We start from the raw sequence: 23,858 nt of genomic DNA on the forward strand, positions 1-23,858 counted from the left end.
CCTCAGAGACTTCACTTCTCCAGGCTGAACAACCGCAGCTCTTTCAGCTTTTCTTCATAGTAGAGGTGTTCCAGCCCTTTGATCATTTTCATGGCCCTCCTCTAGATCCATTCTAACAGATCAATGTCTTTCTTGTATTGGGGATCCCAGACTTGGATGCAGCACTCAAAGTGAGGGTCTCACAAGAGCAGAGTAGAGGGGCAGAATCACCTCCCTTGACCTGCTGGACACCTTTCTTTTGATGCAGCCCAGGATACAGCTGGCTTTCTGAGCTGCAAGCACACATTGCTGGCTTATGTTCAATTTTTCACCCACCAGGATCCTCAACTTGTTCTCCACAGGATTGCTCTCAACCCATTCATCCCTCAATCTGTATTGATATCAGAGATTACCCCGACCCATGTGCAGGACCTTGCACTTGGCCTTGTTGAACCTCATGAAGTTCACATCGACCTTCTCCTCAAGCCTATCGAAGTCACTCCAGATGGTATACCTTCCCTCTAGTGTATCAGTTGCACTACTCAGCTTGGTGTCATCTGCAAACTTGCTAAGGATGCACTAAATCCCACTGTCTATGTCATTAATAATGCTATTGAACACTACCAGTCCCAATACCGATCTTTGAGGGACACCACTTGTTCCTGATCTCCATTTGGACATTGAGCCCTTGACTGGGTAACTCAGTCAAGTCAAATCCCCAGTAACTCTTTGGATGCAGCCATCCAGTCTATTTCTTATCCATCAAATAGACCAACCATCAGATCTACTTCTCTCCAATTTAGCTAAAGGATGTTGTGTGAGAAATTCGCTCTCTTGTTTTAGGAACAAGTAATATGTAACATGCTAGATCAAGCTGTGTTATCTGCTAGGAAGCAGGTATTACACTAAAAAAAATTTCTGCCAAAGACCGAATCCTAGCAGAAGGCATTGCAAGAATTGTCACTGCCTTTAACACATTTTTGAATTTAAAAGAAAATGTAGAATGTACAATTATTTTTTTTTTAATTAATAGTGAGATAACCAAAAAGGGAAATTTTGGCACCCTTGGTAAAAAAGCCATTTAAAAAATCATACACATATGCCCTGACATGGCTGAACTCTAGGTCGCTAATACAGAACACTGAGTACAACTTAACTACAGAGCTTCACGAAAGACCTTTTCATAAAATAAAGCTTGAGATCATCTTAAAAGAAGGTGAAATACATATTTTTTTGATTTTTTTTTTCGAACGGTGAAAATTCTTCTTCCCCTCCAGATGTGGGCTAAGTCTGTAACAAAATATTCCCCATAGGCAGCACTTTGAATCAGCACTATTTCCTTTGACCTACACAACCAGTAAAGTCTGCTGTCAACTCTAAAGGAAGACTTATGTCTCCCTCTTTTTGCAAGGAGAAAACCATTCATCAGATAGTCCAGAGATATTCTGGGTAACTGAAAGAACAAAAGGAGTACAGAAGAGTTATGCTGCACAGTGCACCTTGCGGTGAAGGTGGCTACTCATTACTATCCTCCACATACCCTCCACCAACATGGATTCAACAGAGAAAAAAAAAGGGGGGGAGGGGGATCATTGTTATTGGGATTTCCATGCTTTTCTTCTTATGTATAATGTCACAAAATCAAACAGGTCATTGCTCCTATAAGCTGTGCTCAGTGCACATTCTAGACTCTCTGAATGCCTCTATTCACCCAAACTTCCAGCACGCAACTGCTATCAGGCCCATCACATGAATTCGTGTACCATGCCACCCCATTGTGTGATGGGATCCACACCTTGCCATTCCTCTTCTCTGGACGGGGCACTGGGAGACTTGCAAGGAAATTCTCAATAACCATCAACTGATTTTTCTCCTATAGACAAGATTCTTGATTAAAACTACTGCCTCACTGAATGGACATCATAAGCAACGTATTTCCTTCATCTCCTCCTTTTGATTTTGCTGAAAACCACAAATGTTCTGCTCACTGAATATTTTTTAGGTATTTTTTGCTGATGGGATGCCTCATTTAGAAGCTGTTATACTCTAAACAGATAGGAAGCGCCATCAAACTGCACACTTTCCTTTACCAGTAAAACTCAAGTTGAAGAAAATAATTTGCAAAGAAAGCTGTAAAGAAAAGTCCCACAAAATTGACTACTCGGAGATATTAACATAATGGGTTTTAACATTGGGATAAGGACTGTAAAAGCCAAAAAGTTATAGAATTAAAATTAATGGATTTTTTTACCACATAATTCCAAGCATTCAGCACTTCAGTGAATAACTTTTTGAAAATACTGACAACATGGCATTTCAAAGGCTTGTTTATGAAGAAAAACACTGATGCACAATCCCTCAGAGGACTAATTAAAGAAAATGGCACCATAAACTGGAATCAAATGCTCTGTTGAAGGACTTTTTTATAACTGTATCAGTACATTAATCACTACCTGTACTTTTCTTTTTATGAAAACTTTCAGTTATTTATTACAACAGTGTAACCCATTCATTATATTATCATGGTTCTGCCAGATTTTTCACAATCAAAGGATTATTCAAATTTTGACCAGCTTTGTTAATGAAGTTCTTGCTGTTGGTTTAGAAAAGAAGCCTGTAATTTTCTCCCAAGAGTGTAACTTCCTCCTAAGGTACATGACTCTTCATGCACTGAGAGGCTGGAAACCTAATTCAGTGCTTTGTATCCTGTGATGGTATTGAAGCACTTCCAACTACGGCCCCTATGTCCAACTCTTCAGCTGCAGATGGTCCCTCTGTCCCATAGCACTAGTCAAGTTGAAGAAAGCATTTCAAGTAGAAACATTAAGTTAAACAAGGCTAGAGCTTCACATGCATTACAGTTTAATCTAGTATCTTAAGGCACTTCTGGAGTGATACAACCCCTGTTAAACTGCATCAAGGAAGTTTCTTCAGCAGATAGTGAGAAAGAATCTAAGGGAAGTGATGATGTCATCTACCTCATACCAGTGTACAATTCTGGCATTAAAAAAAGAAACAAACCAAATTTTCTAATTTGCAGTGTGTTAGATATACATTGAAATACTGTTTCAAAACAAAGTGTCACTGATTCAGATAATTAGTTAATAAACTATAATATGAACAGCACTGCAAGGTGGACAGTAACAAGGACAAGACTGTTTCTACTGTAAGTGTGTTGTCTCACTAATTTTGTTCAAAGTGCACTGAGTTGAATATGTCATCACTTAATATTTTTGGATCGCTGCCAATAATTAAATACATCAATTAAGCACACAAAGGAATGGATGCATACCATAAACAAAAGTTAAAAAAAAAAGTCACGTCTTTTTTTTATCTCATCATAAACATCATGATCTTCTGCAAGTACTTAATTCTGATTGTGAACAGAATGCAAGTATTTCTCCAGCTGTTAAATGGTACTACTGTACAGATTAATCACGTGTGTGAAGGATACTGGAAGTTAGAAAAAAAATGTTACAGCAAAATGGGAAATAATCTTTATTGCAGGTATAGATAAACAGACACTGCAAAGCCAATCAGTCCAAGTCACATAAATTTTCATTCCAAGAATTCCTTCTAAATCAAATAGGGCAAACTCACCACATTTCTGTACCTAATCATAAACTAATCTGAACAACAGGACAGAACTCTTGAGGCTATTAATGCCATTACTATTCACCCAGAAGGAACCTGCTTATGATGCAGCCCTTTTCTTGTAACACCTTTAAAAATCTCTCTTTACGTCATGCTTTTTCAGATTTTTCTATTGTTAATTTTGGACCACAGAATATTAAAGCACACAAATCCAGTTACAGAAATTAGTGCTTGGGCACATTTGTTTGTTATCTTAATCGTATACCTTATTTCCAAATGGGATTACTTATGAAACGCAGAAACTTTATCATATTCTACTTTATTTATGTCCTCTGGTTTCCCTTGGGAAGTGAAACTGAATTACATGAATGCCATACTTCTTAGCCAAGCACTGTAACTGATTTGGTTCAGCTCAGATACAGCTTCAGTGCTTCTTGGGAAACAACCCTTTATCAGACACAAGGAGCTACTTGCAAAAGCATGCTTTTGAGATTCTCTATGGAATAATACCAGGGAAATTACAAGGTAACTAAAGGATAGGAAGGAACCACCTCAAGGTGGACACTTCCTGGGAGGAAAGGGAAAGACGACCAAGAACCCTACTGAGACTGCTTCATTTAGTACACGGTTGTTTCCACAGCAGCAAAGGGTTCCCTGGCTGGGAAAGGCATTACTGTCTTCTGAAGCTACATCCTCCCACCTACTTCGTTCAGTGGTGTTACTGTTCCCTGCTTATTCATCCTTGTTAGTTACTAAGCAGCCAGAGTGCCAGCATGTAGTGAGGGCTGGCTGCTCCCTGTGGCTGAGCAGCCATGGGGGACCTCTGGTCAGCAGGGCTGAGGCTTGCCAGCCAGGACCCACCACGCTGCCCTCAGCGAAGGAGCAGGGCAGGCCAGGGGGACAGTCCCAAGTTCAGATCAGCCAGGTCTGTCTGTGGTGACAAAGCAGGTTCAGGTTCAGGCTGGAAAGTCAGCCAGTGGGTGGGGCTGGGCTGAAGGCCAGTGAGGAGAACCAGCATCAGGCACAGCCCCATGACTAGTGGGCTGGTTCATAGTGACAGGGTAGTGCCAGCGTCAGTCCAGAAGCCAGCCAGAGATCAGGGTCCAGGACCAGATGAATGGGGCTGCAAGGCAGCAGAAGCTGGGGCTCAGGTGGGCTGGACAGTAGAGCCTCAGCCAAAAGCAGCTCCCATGGGACGGGGTTTGGCCCTGCCTGGAACCTTCACCCCAAGGGGGTGAAGCCTCCAGCTGAGGGCTGGAAGGAGCAGCCCTCAGCTGCATTGTTGTATGTTGGTCTTGAGCCCTGGCCAGTAGTGGGGATGCTCTCAGGGCCCTTACTGAGCTAGCTGTTTACCGATAACATTTTTGGAGTTCTATCACTGTATCTAATCTTTGGAGACACTGCTAGATCAACCGTTGGCCAAATACTAAGAAACAAGTTGTCAACTAGGCAATTCACACAGTGGAGAACCTGGTCAACCTCAACACTGCTACCCTTCCCAAATGTTCACGTAACAGCTAATAGTGATCATACTGAAGGTTTATATAAAGAACAGTTTAGTAGTGAGTACCTTTCCAGACCTTCTGAGGCTATCCAGATACTTGTTTGTCTTCAACAAAGACAAGCATTTTCAAAGAGGAGAGTTATTTCAAGAGTTAACTGTAACTCACAAAAAACCCATCAAACAAACCAGTAATTAAAGAAATAAAACCTTCAACTGTGAAAAGGATACCTCAAAAATAATCAGAAATTTCTCTTTTTATTTGTAAAATAAAGTATTCTGGATACTAGAAGATGTAAGTTTCATGGGTTCCTGGATCATACTAAGTTTCAAGCCTTGAGTAATCAGCAGGGAATCAATTGTGCATGGATCCTTTCTTCAGTGGATATGCACATACCGGAGTTGTGTGCAAGGCCACTGAGGCCATGCTATGAACAGCAGAAGGTTGCTGTACAGGAGGCAATCTAATTTTTCTTTTTCTGAGCTATGAGACTGAAGTGTTATCACTCTTACCCTAAATTTCTTCCAAACATGTAAGCTCAAGTCTGCGGTGCAGTTTTCCTCTTGCCTATCTCCCTTCACTAGCAGATAGTACCTCAAAGAAATCACAAATTACTATGCGAGGAAGAAGGCTTACAAATTAGTTGCAGTAAATTATAACAGCTTTCAGTAAAATGGAAAACATAATCCAGAACAAATACTTAGTGTTCAAATTCCCCTAGCATTATTTTACTACAATTTTTGGTAACAATTTCAATCATAAAGAAGTCTAAAATGGTTCTTTTTCAAATTAACAACTAGCAGTAAGGCAATTAGATACTAAACATTTTAAAACCAGACATTTTGGGAATTAGATACGAATTTATGAGCCTCAGCTTAAACACTTGGTTTTAAAAATCTTACTGTTTCTAATAGGAGAGAGAAAAAGGGATAAAAAGAAAATGCCACCTGTGCTTGCATTCAGTTTCAGAGTACGATCAAACAAAACCAAGATTTTTATCCAGACTGCAAAGTAAGGTTTGTAAAAGAGGAAGAGTGAGCAAATCCTGATCAGGTTCCACCACAGTATGAATAAATGTTACTTACTTATCTCATGTTCTCTGTCATACTATTTACTGTAGCTAGTTCAGACCACATCAAAACCAGATGTGGCTAGACTCAATCATACTAATGAAAACATGATCTATAGCAAATTCTGCCACTGCCTTTCATCTTAGCAGTAGATGTAACAAAAGCAAAAAAGCCTAAAAACCTCTAGACACTGGAAACTTTAGTTGATTTAGGGATTACAGTATGATTTGACCAAAAGTAAAACATATTGCTTTAAGAGAATTGAAAACATGAGACTTCCCGACCTAAGAATCTATCTGAACACAGTATGGGGAATTTACCAGAAGTCTAAATATCTGTCCCCTTTCCCTCACCTCAGTAAATTCTTCGTTAACATGCCTCTAAAAAAACCCAAAAAATAGAGGAATATCACCAGCATCTCATGAGTATAATACATAAACATGCATCATGCCTGTTTCTTCATGCTGTAAGCACAAGAAAATGCATTCAGAAAAGTATTTTGGAAAGTAGTATTTGCTCTCCTTCCAAGTGAAACAGAAAATATAAATAGTATGAATTACTGCAGCTAAGAGCAATTTTTCCATAACAACAAACATGGAAAGTCAATCTTTCATTTTCAGTATTAAGGATAATTTGAGCAAGACTCTTCTCAATGGCTGAGAAAATCATAATCACAGATAATTTTTCATCACATAAGTATTCAATATCACTTATCAGAACTTGATGAACCAGTGAAAAAAAAGACAGCGAGTAACAGTTGTGTGCATGTGGATAGGGCCTATCAATGTGGAAAGGGCCAATCAATGCGGAAATAAGAAAAGTTCTCCTTAGACAAGTACTATTTTTGACACCACTTATGTCAGTGGATCTACTGTGCATATCAGTTTCATGAATCATAAACTATGTGTTTCAAGTCCTTCAGATTAAGTACAGAAATAAACGTAGCTAGGAGAAAAGATTTTTCATAAGAATAGTGAGTTTTACAAGAGGAGTTTTGAAAAACCCCATTGATAACTTCTTTAAAACTCTTTCAGAATAAAGATTCATGAGCTGTAAAAATTGTTATAGAAGCTGTTTTGCATTATTATCAGCACTGTATTAAGCCACACTGATGAAATTCAATGTGAGCCATAAAACAGAATAATAGTGTAGATAGTACTTTTTCCAAGGAGGTAAACCTATTTCACCTGACTTGTTATTGTTCCATAAAAAAACACTGTGAAGTTCAACCTTTCTGCTAAACCAAATTCTAAACGGCCATAAACCAAGAGGATAGAATTGCGATTTGCAGAAGCTCCTATGTAGCATATAAACTGCAGAAGTGACCTCAGATTAACTGCAGAGGTTTTCTTCGAGCATTCTTTCTTGAAGACCAATACACAAAATGACTGCAGAAGTCAACATAAAAAAAACCAGTTTTCTTCTCTGTTTTTTTGAAGGATGTTAGGCATTTACCTAAGTTTATACTCTCTTATTCATCAAAGGACCAGAAAGATGTTGTGGATCTTTCACGAAAAATACAGAAAATAAAGAAAAATAAAGGAGGAAAAAATACTGAGAAGGAATAAGACAGACAATGTGAAATTCTTAAACAGAGGAAAAGGAAAGTCAAGTTTATGCCAAAACTACCATATTTCAAACACATTAAGGAAACATACCATTCCTCTTTACTTAATACACTAAATTCAGATAGGATTCTGCCTTCTTTGACGTAAGGACATGTTGTTGGCGCATGTTCAAATTCGTGTCTACCGAGACCTTGAGGGCCGTTTCTGCCAAGCTGCTCTCCAGCTGGGCAGCCCCAAGCCTGTACTGGTGCCTGGGGTTGTTCTTCCCCAGGTACAGGACTTTGCACTTCCCCTTGTCAAACTGCATGAGGTACCTGTTGGCCCACTTCTCCAGCTGGTTCAGGTCCCTCCGGATGGCAGCATGACCCTTTGGTGTATCAGCCTCTCCTCCCAGTTTATCATCTGCAAACTTGCTGAGAGTGCAGCCATCGCTTAAATCATTAATGAAGACATTCAGTAGGATCAGACCAAATATTGATCCCTGGGGCACGCTGGTAGTTACTGGCCTCCAAAGAGACTGTACGTCTCTGACCACCTCCCTCTGGTGAGGGAGCTGTGATCTTGAGCTTACTACTCACAGTGGACGCACTATGCAAATCGGTGGCAACTCTTTTAGGATTCCAACTGACTGAAAGGAGAGAACTCGTAACAGTAGATGATGAGATCCATGGACTACGCTAAATAGTACAATAAATACAGTATTTGCCATGTAAACGAGGCATTCTGAGGTCCCACCTAACTAGCCGCTGAATTTCTCCTCAATTACCATTTAAATACCTCTCTCAAACAGATCGATCTTCTGGAGAATTCAGACACTACTATATATAACTGATGCACACACGCAATGCGAGAAAAGCCCTACCCTTCTTAGTGTGTAGCTTCTTCTGTGTATATCCTTTTCTTTTCTGCAGCTGAAATGTCAGACTTCACCAAATAAATTTAATCCTTTTGAGGCCTGATCTTGTAAAATAAAATAATATCTCTGTCATGAACTGCCAAGAAACCTAAGGGCAAGCAATCCTTAAAGAGTAACTGTACTTTTGGTGGCAACTACAAGTCAGCTCCTGGAGATCTACATGCATCTGTAACAAGCCCTATGCCATTGTAGATACTTACGAAAGAGGTTGTTTTGTTTCATAAACAGTAGCTATTTATTGAGGAATTCAAGAGCTATTTCCAACTGAACTGCTCACTTCGAAATCACTCGCAGTGCAAAAGGTATAAAAATAAGCACTATACAAACAATAACATTTACTGATAGATTTTGGGGAGGCTCTCCCATCCTTACATGCATATTACTTGCAGCTTACTTTTTGCTCTACTGGAGACTCCAGCAACCAAAGGTTGGGAAAGAAGACAGAAGAAAGGAAAGCTTATGTACCCACTTCCTGTCCTCTGAGCAAAGAACATGGGGAAGCTGAGATGCACACACAATATGTACAGAAGGCTAGGACAAAAAAGCCCCACAGCTCAACCATTTGAGGAACCTTATGCATGCACTGTAGACAGTGCACTGACAAGAGCCCCCAGTTACCAGCAAATAATTTCTCTCAGGATCAGATACAATAACACTTGACTTCCATAACTAGTTAAGACTCTTTTTTTTAAAACAGACATATGCACATTCTAGTATATACATACCGTACTCAGAATAATTGTGATAAGAATAAATTGTGCTTCTAGACGTTTTTGTCGGAGGACTCCTAAAGTATTTATGTACATTCATGATGTACTCCACTTACTGAAATAAACTGTAGGTAGGAATCCAGCTCAAGAGGATTGTCTATCAAAAAAGACCTGCCCTGTGCCAAAATACGATGTGCACTAGAGGTTGACGTGTAACTCACACCGTTAAACTATTTTTTAACAACAAAGTCTGTCCTTCAGTTTGTATTACGCAGCTATCTTTTGTTAAGAAAATAAATAAAACACACATGCATATAAACATATATCAATCTATTCTTTAAAGTCCTGCTGGAAAACAAAGCCCAAAACTAAATGAATCTTTAAAAATGAACACAAAACTACTGCTACGACATGTCAATACAGAATCAATTCTCTTTATGACTTTTTCCCACACTGACCGAAGACTGTTCCATGTCTGGAGTAGTTAATAACAGGACACACTTCTTCGCTTTAACACCCAGCTTCAATTTGACCTACTTTCACTCAATATCTATGCTTAAAGCTTAACATTAGGTTGTCCATTACAGAAGCAAATAGACATATACAATACACATAGAGAGAAACCTTCCAATCTTCACATACACTGCTAAATATTTTTTCATCACCATAATGTTTCTTTTATTAGAGATGTTTATTCTCAATGGCCTGTATATGAAATCTAACTCAATAGTAAGACTTTTCATTATGCTTAAGATAAACAAGCCTTAAGTCCACTGCCCTTCTACACACAGTCACACATACACATGCAAAAGTGAAAACTACATATTTATGAGGTTTCCTTCCATGTATGTAAACAGAGAGGACAATTTGCTCCTAAACAAGACAATGACGTGCTAAAGGGCAGTGGTACATATTTGCCAGCAACTCCATGGAAGGTGAAGTACACTAAAGTTTGCAGCTACAGGAAGAACAGACATCTATTCTGTTATTCTCTCCTATCCAGAAAATCCACAGGCAAAAAGAGTTTGCTGTAATGTCATCACTTTCCATGCAAATTTCTTGGAAAAGACTTTGATGGGAAGCCATGAACCACATACACCGTCCTCCCATTCCATGTGAACACGTGTTGGCTCCAAAGCACTGCAAGATCTTTTTATGTTAGGGTGATGCTCCTCAAAGGAAACATACTTGCTCTGAATAAAGCATTTGGTTTGTGATATGGATATTGGAATTGCTGGTCCAATTTATATCCAGCATTTTTAGTTTCCAAGCCATTTAACTATTAATATCTTACTCTTCCAATATAGAAACCTCAAGCGCTTCTGAGATAATCTGTGAAGATACACGTATGCAATCTACTACAAAATCCAAAGGAGCCACCTACTATAGCAGACACATGATTTGCTACAATCACAGGAAGCTCCACATAAACTAATGTACACTCATACAGGGAGGTAGTAAGCATTTAATACTAAAACAGTTCAATTTTAACAACGTCAACCTAAGCACTAATTTACTGTAAGAAACATAAAACGTAAAATTTAACAGCTGTAATGGCAGGAAAAACAATGGTTCAGCACTCCTTCTCTGCCCAAGTAGAAACATGACAACAACACATTGCTTAAGCATCTGGCAGATTTTCATGTTACACACATGGTAAGGTATTTGAACATAAATGTTTACTTACTGATAAAACCTATATAAAATTACATTCCTGATCAACAACAAAAAACCAAACCATAAATCTGGATTTAAAATTTGTAGCTAAATTAAGATCTCTTTTCTTTTAGTAACTTTAAGTACCTACACAATGTCATATACAAAGATGAAGGCATCTGGTACCAAAAAAAGAATACATCAGAAAGTCAAATACTTGATGATAAAATAGCCTGAAAAAATACAATGGAATCAAAACCCATTATATTACTTACTACCATCTTTGCCAACAATCCTGTGCCTAGCTTGCATACTATGTATGCCTTCAGCTGATTTGTAGAAAGAACTTGTCCATATTAATCATCTCTTCACCATCAGAATGCAAAACATTTCTTGGTCATTGTTTTGAGCCTTTAAATAAAAAGTTGTCTCAAAATTCTAAGCAATATGGTCTCTTTTTTCACCTAGAATAATTTGCACAACGTGGACAACTTGTGCGTAGACCATATGTCATAATTCATCTGTGGTAAAACACATACAAAGACAACACTGATTATCTTACTAGAGAGAGGAAAAACACTCTATGAATTTCTGCTGCAGTATCAGTTTAGAAAAAGTGACAGTCAATCTCATGACTATTTTAAAATTTACAGTAGCTTTACCTGTAAGTCACTCATAGCCAATAGAGGGCCACTCTTCCTGGTTCCTCTTTACAACATTTCACTCCTTTTTAACATCTTGTTAAACTGGTGGAGGCTAAAGTAGTTGGATGCAATTACAAACTACTTCACAGTAACTCATTGTGCATAGCTGCAATGCTACAAAGGTATTTGAGAGCACAGGCTCCGATCCTTACTCTTAATCTAGCTGGTTTTTTTGACCCGTGAGAGCCTACCTTCAAGGAAAGTTTCATACTTGTCAGTCACCTCCTATGAAAATATCATAATCTCAAAATTATTTATATTAATACAGTGTATTAATACACTGACTGCACTAGTAAAATCAAGAAGAATATAATTAGAGGCCTACTTGAAGCTTTTCACTCACAATTTTATAAAAATAATTATTATAGAATATTAAAATTTCAAATCTGGAGGAGCAGTCAGAATCCATAATAAAAATCAGGACGTCACTTCAGCAGCAAAGCAATTTACTACTGCAATCCTACCCAATTTGAATAAAATTTTATTACTGTGCTATATTAACATCTGATTATAAAGCTACAGATAAAGACACTGAAAAGCCACAGTGCAAAGCCTCATTTTTTTTTAAGTGTTCCATAAAGGTGTAACTTACACCCAGAATACTACAGAATACAGTCAATCCTTCGACTTTCACATGTATATAAAATATTAGCAATAAAATCTGGTAAATCCAAATTATCTTTGCTGAAGGATGCTTTAATTGAAGTAGTTTGTTCTCCTACTTATCAGTTTTTGTCAAAAACTCCTTCCTCTGAAATCTTCCATTTAATCTTTTTTTTTCCCTCCTAACAACATACTTTTTTATTTTTTTAGTAAGAATGGCTTACTTCCATCACCAGCTTCATAAACTTTGGTTCTTGTTCCTACTTCATACTGTTTCATTTGTGTTTGAAACAACTCCTTTTGCTCAATTTGCACCCCGCATAGCAATATGGCGCTCTCTAATTTTTTATATGAAGGTACAGAAACCAGGAATGCACATACAGCTGAGGTGCCATTTAATATTTCTAGGACAGGATTTTTTCTTTAAGAGATTGCTCAAAAATCACACTTTGTTTGCCAAAATGGAATTCATATACTTGATAAAATATACTTTTTTCCTAGGTTTGAGCATAAGCTAATGCTTCCACCCTTTAAGAGTGTTATCTGCCAGTTTTATTCTAAACCTGATCATGGAAGAAATACTATAAAGACAGGACTGAACCAGAAACATTCATTAGAGCAGATTTTTAATGCCAAGGCCTTTAGAAAAAAGCTACAGAAAACTTTGATCACTGGATGCAAAACAATCTTTGTTACTCTTTTTTCATGTAGCCTCATGTGCCTCTGTTATTACAACACATTTTTAAGAGTTTTTTTGAGAAAAAAAATCCTCTAAATTTTAAAAGTAGTCAAGATATGTGAAATTCTGCATAAATTTGGTTTAGTCCTTTGTTAGCACAAAGATAAAATTATTCTATTTTTTTCCCTTTTCTTATTAGGATGAAACACCTTGACAAGTACAGGTCACCATTATGGAAGATGTATTCCTTTTTTTACCTGACAGAAATACTGCAATCCTCTCTGCTAAAAAACTTTAAAAGCAAATCCTCTAACACTTTTAAATTCTGAGGAAATAGGAACATAAGTGAAATGCATCTCCAGTATTAATATATGAAACTCTGTTATCAAATATCACTACCTGCAGGCTTTTCTTCAGATTCCAGAATTAAACTAAAGAATCTACTGAAAATCTGCCTAAATTCTCCTATTATACTAAAAAAATACTGTCAATTTCCCTGACAGATGAATCACAGGCTTTCTGCATGATCATAATAATACTGAATGGTAAATAAGTGGCAAAGGATTATTTCATACTTATGCAATAAATACGGTGATTTTCTCTAAGTACATCTTTTACATATTATAAAGCCTCACCTCTCATTGTGGATTTAATTTCCCTAATGAAAACAAAAGATATATTTTAACATTTAAAAATCCATGTATCAGACTTTAATCATGCTCATGAGAATTATAGCTTTGAGTCAAAAATTAACACACAGAGATCATGACCATCAGGTGGTTCTCTGCGGTCCTACAAGCCTGGTCAGATGCATGGGTACCACACAGGTATTCACAGTGGGATCCTCTTCGGACCTGCAAACCTAGCTAGTATGGTGTTAACCTGAATCACCCACTGCTGTAGCCTGCTTATTCCTTTCAGCTGAGATTTCTGGACCTAAAGAGCTGTCCTCAGGTCAAACAAATGCACGATGATCTTCCCAAGAGGCAACACCAATTATTGCGGTTGTTTCACTTTTCAGCACCTTAATTCTTTCCTGTCACAAGATGAGAATTTCTAATTGAATGACAGGACTACTTTGTGACAAACTTCACGGTCTCCTTGCTAAGCCTCTATGCTTCTCTCCAATTTCATTCAGCAGGCCCAAGAAGGCTTGCCTGAAAGTGAGGCTATTCTGCAGCCTTCTTCAGTTCCTCCACGACAGCCTTGCTGGCCTGAGAAACATGCACTGCCTGCACCATGAGCACACACGTTGTCTACAACAGTGAACTTAGCTTGGTTTTGGAAAATAAAGGAAAACCAAACAAAACACCTGCAAAACCAACCAACACTAAGGGGAGCCAAAAAACAGGAAAACAACTTTTCGTTAGCTTTGCATGGGTACGTGTATGTTAACTAATTCCTAAAGGAGACAATAGTAGTTCTGTGATACTACTAAGAAGTTGAAACACGGAGCAGATAGACTGTTTAAGCTGTCAGTCTTTGAAAGCTGAGCTCAAAGACTTCTAAATGGAAACTACAGCTCAAATTGGTTCAGTGACTGAAAAATTAGGGTCATGTCATATTTTTATGAGTGCATTTTAGGAGAAGAATCTCTCTACCTTTATCTTCTCACTTAAATTCATATTTCTGTAACATTTCTTTTCATGTCTAACTCATTAATACACTCATATCTTGCAAGACAGCTTCAGATCTGCACAGAATTTTCATGTCATTTTCAAACTTATTCATCAACATTAGAACCACTACTACGAAACACATCTTTTTTTCTTGTAACACTTTCATTCATCTCACTCAACATTATTTATGGTTCATCATTTTCCCATGTACAGAAAATGCCTGTGGCTGTATCATAGGCTTCTTTGTCACATAGAAATAGACTCAGAATTTTTAAACAAAACTTATTGGCAACAAATACATAGCCTAACTCATCTGCCAAAGTACCAGTTAATTTTTTTCATGAGCTCAGAATTTGAATTTACTACCAAGGATTCAAAGACTAGGACTACATTAGCACTAATAAAACAGTAACAGATCCCCGGAGTGAGACAGTTGGTGTTGAGGACCTGAAACACGCATTTTGAGGGAAAACCATTATTTAGAGTAGATCTGTCCCCGTTCTGAATACTGAACTCCCATCAGGTGTTGTGCATCTTCCTATTTTGTTTCAGTTGAAAGGAGTAAAGTTTGAATCTTTGGAGACTGCTCAATGATGGAAGCATAGCATTCTAAGTGGCACTGGGCAGATTTGCTTCAAAGGCGTATTTCTGATCCAAGTAAAAACATTAATGCAGATATATCCAAATAAAAACGGTATTCCTTATTTCTTTGATGATTTTCTTTTCTAGTAGTCAAACTGAAGCACATCCACAACTTAATATAGATTTCTTAAACGTAAAAAATGTATTTCATGAAATTTAAAAACTTCCACAATACGAGGTCAAAGATGGTAGAAAGCTAAAATATATTTAATATGGTTAAAATAGCATTTCTACTAATAAAGTCCTTGGGTATGCATTGAGGTTATTCAGGGGCTTTACGTACCAGTCATTGCATCAATAATAAACTGAAGAACATAATGTGCACTTTTTTTCTAAAAGATTATAAATAAATACGAGAGACCTTTCCGTTAAAGAAATCACTTGCAGATATCTTTTTAATGCCCTCAGTTTTTCTAATTTAAATTCTATTATTACAGTATCATTAAAATTCCAAGCAGGCAGATTCAGTCTACATGAAATGGGACGTGGGACAGGCCTTTTGTGGCACAATTAAGAGTGTTTCTTTCAAGGGCAACGTCACACAGAAGGTGAACGTTAATTTTACTAATATGGTAAAGGAGGATGAATGAGCGTGAGAAGGAAGGAAAGCAAAAATAAACTACATAGCATGATTTTTTCTGTGAAATTCTGTCATCTGTAACTTTCACTTTCTAAATAGGTTATTACAGGGACAGCAATTTGCATAAAAAGATTAAAGATTGCATGAAACGTCAAGGATTACTTTGCAGCTCTAACAAAGAAAAAACAGTCTTTGTAGATGTCAAATGCTTTTTAAGGAAATTATGAAAAGATATTCTGATAATAGCATATGATGCATAAAATACCCCCAACACTAGGTGTCAGAGTGCATACACTTTTTCTGAAAATAACTTAAAATGTCTCCACTTCCCCATATGAAAGCCAGAGCTCCATGCAAATTACAAAGGAGAGCTCACAACGCTCTTTTTCTTAATTCTGAAATACTTTTTCCCAGCAACTAGTTTCTATCAGGCGAATTAAAATAATCACAAAATCGTAGCTCAGAACAAAAGGTATTACAAAACAAAACAATCTAAATTTTTTTTTGAAACAACTGCTCTAAAACGGTTTAAATTATCTAGCTAACATCCTTTTCAATACTGTCATACTTGGTTCAAATTGCCAGTCGTGAAGCAGTAAATATACTATGCATTGGTTTTAGCTTACATAAAGTGTAAGTAGCTATCAGACACTCAGATCATATTTCATAATTCTGGAAAGCCTAGATACAATATATGTAATATGTATTTTTAAAAAAACCTATACAGTAAACTTTTCTGCCACATATTCTTCTTAGAATTAACAGCCGGTACTACTATGGACATTTTTTCCATTACTTCACATAACCTATCAGAATGAAAGTTGAAAAGTTCATCGACCCTAAAGGAAATACTCTTGAATATCAAGACTGACACACACCAGCACAAATTAAGTCACATGATGAAAAAAATGGAGCCAGTGTGATTGGATTTTATGGATAGATGCTGATTACTTGCAACATTTTAGGAAACCTGAGTAGTCAAAGTTCTTTTCCATTACTTGCAGCACTTTGGGAAAACTGCATTTTTTCACTGCAGCTCAAATCAGCCACCAACTGGTCATAAAACTAGGATAACCATAGAGAAAATACTAATATTTCTGCTAATTTTAGCTAATACTAAGACTAACTCAAACCAACAAGTCCAGAGAGGAGTGGGCCCGCTTTATTTTTCCCCTGAAAGTAAGAACAATAAAAAAACTGACTTTGCACCTAGTGACAGAAGAAAAGCTAAAATGTCTGTCTTAAAAATTGTCCTCTATCACTCTGTAAAGAGATGATGATACATCTGAATGCAGTGGTAGTGATATATATTCAGGTCCTGGAAAGACCCACCACCCAGTCATACATGTCTGCATTGTTATCATGAAAAGATTTTAGTCTAGCCCTATGTGCATTTACACCTCAGAGGCCATGAGATCAAGTACAGCAATGGAGAAATGATCAGGAAAGTAATTTGGAACCATATTTCTTCCATAGTATAGGTACTAGAAAAATTCTTTGGCTACACATAGTTACAGAAAACTATGCATAAATTAAAACGTATTTAAAAAATTAAAGCAAAATGAAACAAACATGTCAGGAATATAGAAACTCCCTATCTTCAGAGTAAACAACAGAAAATGAAGAGATGATGTTTTCCAGATGACGTTTACCTGTTTAACCCTAACAGAGAATAACTAAGTTCTGTTACCATTTAGTATGAAGTAACATACTGCACTATAGTTTTACATTTGCTAAAACAAGGCTGCTCTCTCAGTATGTACAATACACAAACACAGAAAAAGAGCCAAGAAACACAAAGAGCATTAAACTTTAAATACAAATACCATACTACAAAAGACAAAAATTTGCAAACACATATAAAAAGATTTCATTTTCAGTTTGACAGCCTATTAGTTTCAGCTTAACTAGTTTGTAGCAAAATAAAATTATTCACACATCAAAAATAACGTCCCACGCTTTCTCATAACTTCTGCAATGAATGTAAGCAATATTTTATGTTCAATAAAGTGTCAATTTGGTAATCAGAAAGACATTAACTTAAAATGTATATTAAAAAAGCCCCATTCTTTAAATTTTAAAATTACATATAATAAGTAAGTACGGATAAGTGTAAAAAAATTATGTTCATTTTGAGAAAGGGAATATACTTTAATTTGTTAGGAACTAGGACCTTGGAGTATGAAACTAACTCTTAAATATGAATTGTTATGCTTCCTACAATTTTGTAGAACACATAAGGTCCTTTACACATGCTTGAAACTAGTCTTTTATCAAGAACTCAGAATTAAAATGCAAAGATTTAAGTGGAAGAGAGTTGTCTTATCAATGAAGTATCAACCAAGTATATAGTAACTGCAAAACTAGTGGAAGAAGCCAAGGAGACTTAAGCTTTCCAAACAGTGATATACTTTAATATTTCCAACCCTTTTCACTTCCCTCCTGAAAGACTCTGCAACAGCTTATGATTAAAAAAGGAATCTTTATTTCAAATTTGCAATGACACTGGAATGATAGGACCTTTTTCCATGTCTGTATAACTTATATCTGAGATACAAAATAGAGACAAAACAGAGTTGTCATAACTTCCAAATTTAATGAGAACTTTACCACTTAAAGAACACCGTTTCATCAAATAAAAATTCTTCATCATAACTTCATGGGAAATGAACTACTACTTTCAAATACTTAGTAGTGAAATCCAAATGGGAAGCCAAAAGGAAAAGTAGGAGGCGATTTTGTGAAATGCTAAATGTCATTCTTTCAAGATAGTACAGATTTATTACAAGAATCCGGATGGAGTGTTATTTTAAAGGAATGTATTGCAGGGAGAAGGTTGAAAAAACTCAGAAAGTCACAAAATGAGCAAGAACGAAAGATCTTCTGAGAAGCTGCATAGGTACATAGCTTAAATAACAACCTAATCCTCTCAAATTATTTTCAATAGAATAGAGTTCTTGGAATGTATGGATTACCTTAACAACAGGATTCAGCAGAACAACACCTGATTTCTTTGTAATAACTTGCTTTGTTGTGTAATGATGTTCTATGAGCTGAGGAATAGTTGGAAACCCAGTTCCTTCAAAACGATACTGATTCTGTATGGAGGTAAAAGGAAATAATTATTTTTCTACAAGCAATATTTCAAATAAGAAACTGTAAAAGTGCATCACCAAGCTTCCCTCTTTAGTAACAAAACAAAGAAATGCCCGCTTTTACAGAATTACATATCTTTCCTGATCTATTTAATAGCATTTCTACTGAATTAAATGGAATGCTAGTTAAGAAGATGATGAATCAATAAATGAAAAACAACTGCATCACTCATTTAAGGCAACACAATAAAATAACTATTTATTTAAATTCTTAATTTAAAGAGATAGGATAGTTAAACTCAAAACTGACAGCGTGAAATAAAAATTTTATAAACCAGAAAAAAACAACACTGCCTAATTACTTAAAGTTCTAAGAGTAACAGAAAACAAACTAAAAAATAAACATCTGACAATAGAATAAACAGGAGATAAGTAACACTATCTTACTCGGATCTTACTGCATTTACAATGTTTGATAAAATTAATAAATCCCTAGCACAGAGTATAAGATGCATGATTGGTCTTTAAAAAGGAGTATATAGGAGAAGAGTCTACAGCAGCTAAAAACAAAGGCAGGTCATGCATACAATTCATACAGAAGTCGGGCAAGATAAAATTCCTCCCTCTCCCCGCTTCATGAATTTATTTCTTTTTATATACATAATTGAACATGATGGAAACAAATCTTTTAGTATTTTCTTAGAAGCATGTAACATTTTCTTAGCAAAGACTGCTATGACATATCATTCCTTCAGGTGTTAAGGGGAAAAATGTATTTTTGTTGCTTATCTTTGCCCACACACTTGACAGGGACAAAAAATGGTAAAGAAATGTTTATTTCATCCTCCTGAATGTCTTAAACGATGCACTGCAGCCAATTGAGAAACAGGATAAAGTCTTATGCCTACAGAAGACTCAGCATCTACAGTTAGAGAATTCTTCCCAAGAGAGGAACTGTCATAAACCAGCCTGACAATGGCAACAATAAACAAGTTCTGCAATTGAAAAAACTCAAAGCACAGATGGTGATTCAAGTTCATTTACACAACTGGGCAATGAAAACCTCTACCACTGGCATGCAGAGTCTTTTCTTTCTAGCCCCCAGAGTTAAATTCCTTGTACAGTGCATTACAAGTTTCTCTTCCTTGGGGGCTGAAGCATTAACTTCGTGAAACATATTATTGCTGTTAGCAAAGACACCTTGGTCATGTCACCTATTTTTAACATTCCTGGTTCTCTGTCATAAAAATGTTTTCATAGTCTGAATACTTTTTGTTGTTCATTTTGTTGTTTAACCTTATTCACTTATTAAATAGTGACTCAGTTATTGATTGATCAGTAACACTTGATCCCATTCCTTTCAAATAAGCTCCTTCATATTTCTATGCTGATGACCCAAAATATCTGATGTCCTAAGAGTGTCCCTAGCACAGTAACCAGTATTGCCTATTATTTCTTCATCTCAGACTCAGCACGCACCCATCTGCTGCCTTCTATGTAAGGCTTTCAGGGCAGACAGTGTTCTTTAATTCTGTATATATACACAGGATCCTGACCATTATTAGGATTATTAACAATTTGAAAATAGCACAGCCTCAAATAGCGAGAGGGAAAACCAACAGTAGCCTTGAAGGATAGCAGTGAATTTTGATGCTTAAAGCTGAACAATGAACTCATTTATCACACACACAGTTCTAATAAGCTAGCCTTTAAAACCGTGGTGTAACCACAGAGAGAACACTTATGCAATTAAAGGACCACTGTTAAAGCAGGTGCACATCCCACTCTGCCCTTCAGCATTTGATTCAGAAGAAAATTTGTATATGGAGACTGAGTTTGGACCTGTCAGCAGTTCAAGAGCATGATTTGACCAGTCACAGAGACCTGATTCCACATTGTTCATACCAATGTAAACAAACAAATCCCTTGCACTAAATACCCTTCAAACTTTCCTACTAAAGCATTCATGAATACAATCCCTCTTGTTTTATGACTGTAACAGTCCCACCATCTACTAACTCCTTTTTAGGGCTTAATAAGCTTTTTCTCTTTTTTACAGTTCAAGCTTTTTTTCACAATAAATGGAGAAAATTCAAGCCACAGAAGTATATTAGGACTCCCGAATTTCTTTAAGAATTTTAACTTCTACGAATGTCAAGAAAATCTGCCAAAAAAGAATTTCAAGAGCAGATGAACATAATGGCCTACTACTAAATGTACAAGCAGACAGATCTAATGACCTAACAATGTTTGGACTGTCCAAGCTATACAATATTAAAAAAATATCAATCTTACATTTCAAAGGTAATTCCTAGAAGAAAGTAGTGAAATTATGGAAATAAAGATGTCATTTTAATCATTTTTTTTTTGTGGAAAAAAAATACAAAAAAAAGTCAGCTTACAAGCACACGTGGCCTCAAAGTAATACTTATAAAAAATTCTCTGTTTTCATTGACTTGAAAGTCCAATGTACATTTTTTTAAGATGTACTTGCCACATACAATGATTTACCCAAAATTATTTCTGCCATACCAAGTATACAATGTGAATTTACTTCTGCACAGTCAGGATCAGAGAGCTCCAAGCATCTTGTAAGACCCTGTGTGTCTAGGTATACATAATTTTACTGCTCTTATTTTCTCATTCAGCACTCTGACATAACAAAATAACTTTAATAATTGTTCAGTGTGGAGAAGAGAAGGCTTCAGGGAGACCTTCTAGCAGCCTTCCAGTACCTAAAGGGGGCCTACAGGAAAGCTGGAGAGGGACTTTTTACAAGGACGTGTAGTGTTAAGACAAGGGGAAATGGCTTTGAACTGAAAGAGGGGAGATTTAGACTAGATATAAGGAAGAAATTCTTCACTCTGAGGGTGGTGAGGTACTGGAACAGGTTGCCCAGGGAAGTTGTAGATGCCCCATCCCTGGAAGTGTTCAAGGCCAGGCTGGATGAGGCTTTGGGCAACCTGGTGTAGTGGAGGGTTTCCCTGCCCATGGCAGGGGGGTTGGAACTAGATGATCTTTGAGGTCCCTTCCAACCCTAACCATTCTATGATTCTATGATAAGGTCATAAAATCAAAATAACATAAACATTGACTTAATGTAAAGGTTCACTTCTACAAGGAAAACTCTAGGTGAAAATTAATAAAAACTCCAGCTGGACAAGTGTCCATAACCACTGATCCTACAGAAGTCTTCCAACTTCTATAAAGTTTGAAAAACATCACTGTTCCTCATTAAAAAGAAATAAACCAGGTACACAATATTGACTTCTTCCAGACACGTTGCATCAGCTGGGGATTTAGACAAGAAAATTCCTTCAGTGTAAACATTGTTATGCAACTAAATTTGTGTATTTTTCTTTATATAGGAGATTTTATTATAATGGATTGATACGTGTTTTGGCTGCGTTACTGAATCAAAACCAAGAATGATTTGCTGCTATATCATACTTCAGGAAGAATTTCTAGTAACGTTATGAGAATTGTTATATTTTGAATGAGTTTGAAATTCTGAAAGGTAAAAAGAAAAATACATACATTAAAAAAAAAGTAATGCATTAAGAAGAATGAAAAGTAACACGTTGGGTATGGGCATATAAGTTAAGACACTGTTTAAAATTACCAATTTTCCTATGTTAGAGCAACAAGGGGATCAATTCTGGTCCTTAGATGTATATATGCTGCCCAATATCCACAAGCATTTGTGTTACACTGAAGAAAACAATATCCGCAGGGCTAAAAAACCCAAACATTGCCAGTGCAACATGGATTTCAGTTCCCACCAACATAGATTATTTTCTTCTCTGTGAATGTTTCCATTTTTCAGGAAGATTCAATGAAATCTTTACAGTCTACATTAGAAGTAGTCTAATTAGCACAGACTATGAAAATGGGTTTAAAAATAAATATACACGCATAAATTAGTAGTACCACATTCTGGATTTGAAACATTTAAAGAAATATCTCGGCTTTTCAGTGTAAGACAAAAGATGCTGAATAACCTCATATTTCTTTTTTTTTTTTTTTTTTGTGTTTCCCCAGATGACTTTTCCCCCTGATTTCAGCACTGATGGAAATATTTCCAACAGCTTTCACATTTTCATATAAAGCCTAAAGCCATTTGCCATAGTAAATAATGCAGATCCTAAATCGTTTAGGTGAAATTATAAACTTCCTAACATTCAATATTCAGTACTGTATCAGAGACGTACATCAGCATATTGTATGATAAAGTGTCTCCGTTGTCCATCTGAAAACACAGAAAGGACATATTCACCAGGTTTCCCGTGGCTCTCTCGCACCAAGAAGTCTCCTTGCTGTTTTAACAGCTCCTGGGCTTCTATTCTTGGAATTGCACCATGATACCAGTCTTGCTCAGCCAATGGTTTCTCAGTGGTTGATATTACATCAAAGAACTTGGGAAAAATATTGAAAAAAAATGTTATTATAACAGTACATCTTTAGAATTTACTTTTACATGAAAAGCATGATAAGTAACAGTAATGTCTATTTCTGTATCTAAATTATGTATTTCTATTAACAAACAAAATCAAAGTTCTTAAATTTACACAAAAGGCATTCTGATCATCTTCTTTTCCATTACCTAAAAAATGAATATACAAAAAGCAGAAGCTTATGGAAACATCTATAAAACCATGCAATATTTTTCACCTGGCATGCTATTTTTCCTAAGCCATACAGACCAACTCTTTCTCACACTTTCTGATGTTCTGTTAACAATTCAAATGAACCATTTCTTTATTCAGGCAGAAATTTTCAGACATAAAACCATAAGAAATTGACCTATACAAAGCATTTGAATTGGATAAATAATTTTCAAAGCATTCATCAATTCCATCCCAAATCAATTAATAAGTCTATGTGACATTTTTCCTAGCATTTACACTGTAGCACAGAATATACACCTGGGTGTATCGTGCC

General features: G+C 36.4%; 1 protein-coding gene across 7 annotated transcripts in view; it reads right to left on the reverse strand.

The window, feature by feature from the left end:
- Nucleotides 1-23,858, reverse strand: part of FER (FER tyrosine kinase) — a 183,342-nt gene that overhangs the window by 65,197 nt on the left and 94,287 nt on the right. For all 7 annotated transcript variants that reach the window (XM_086630057.1, XM_086630054.1, XM_086630055.1 and 4 more), the window contains 2 exons: nucleotides 23,129-23,332; nucleotides 18,798-18,920 (listed from right to left, as the gene is read on the reverse strand). In XM_086630057.1, the coding sequence (XP_086486183.1) occupies nucleotides 18,798-18,920; nucleotides 23,129-23,332 (327 nt within the window). The remainder of the gene's footprint in view (nucleotides 1-18,797; nucleotides 18,921-23,128; nucleotides 23,333-23,858) is intronic.

The sequence above is a fragment of the Tauraco erythrolophus genome, chromosome Z (genome assembly GCF_009769465.1).
Source record: "Tauraco erythrolophus isolate bTauEry1 chromosome Z, bTauEry1.pri, whole genome shotgun sequence".
NCBI classification, from domain to species: Eukaryota; Metazoa; Chordata; class Aves; order Musophagiformes; family Musophagidae; genus Tauraco; species Tauraco erythrolophus.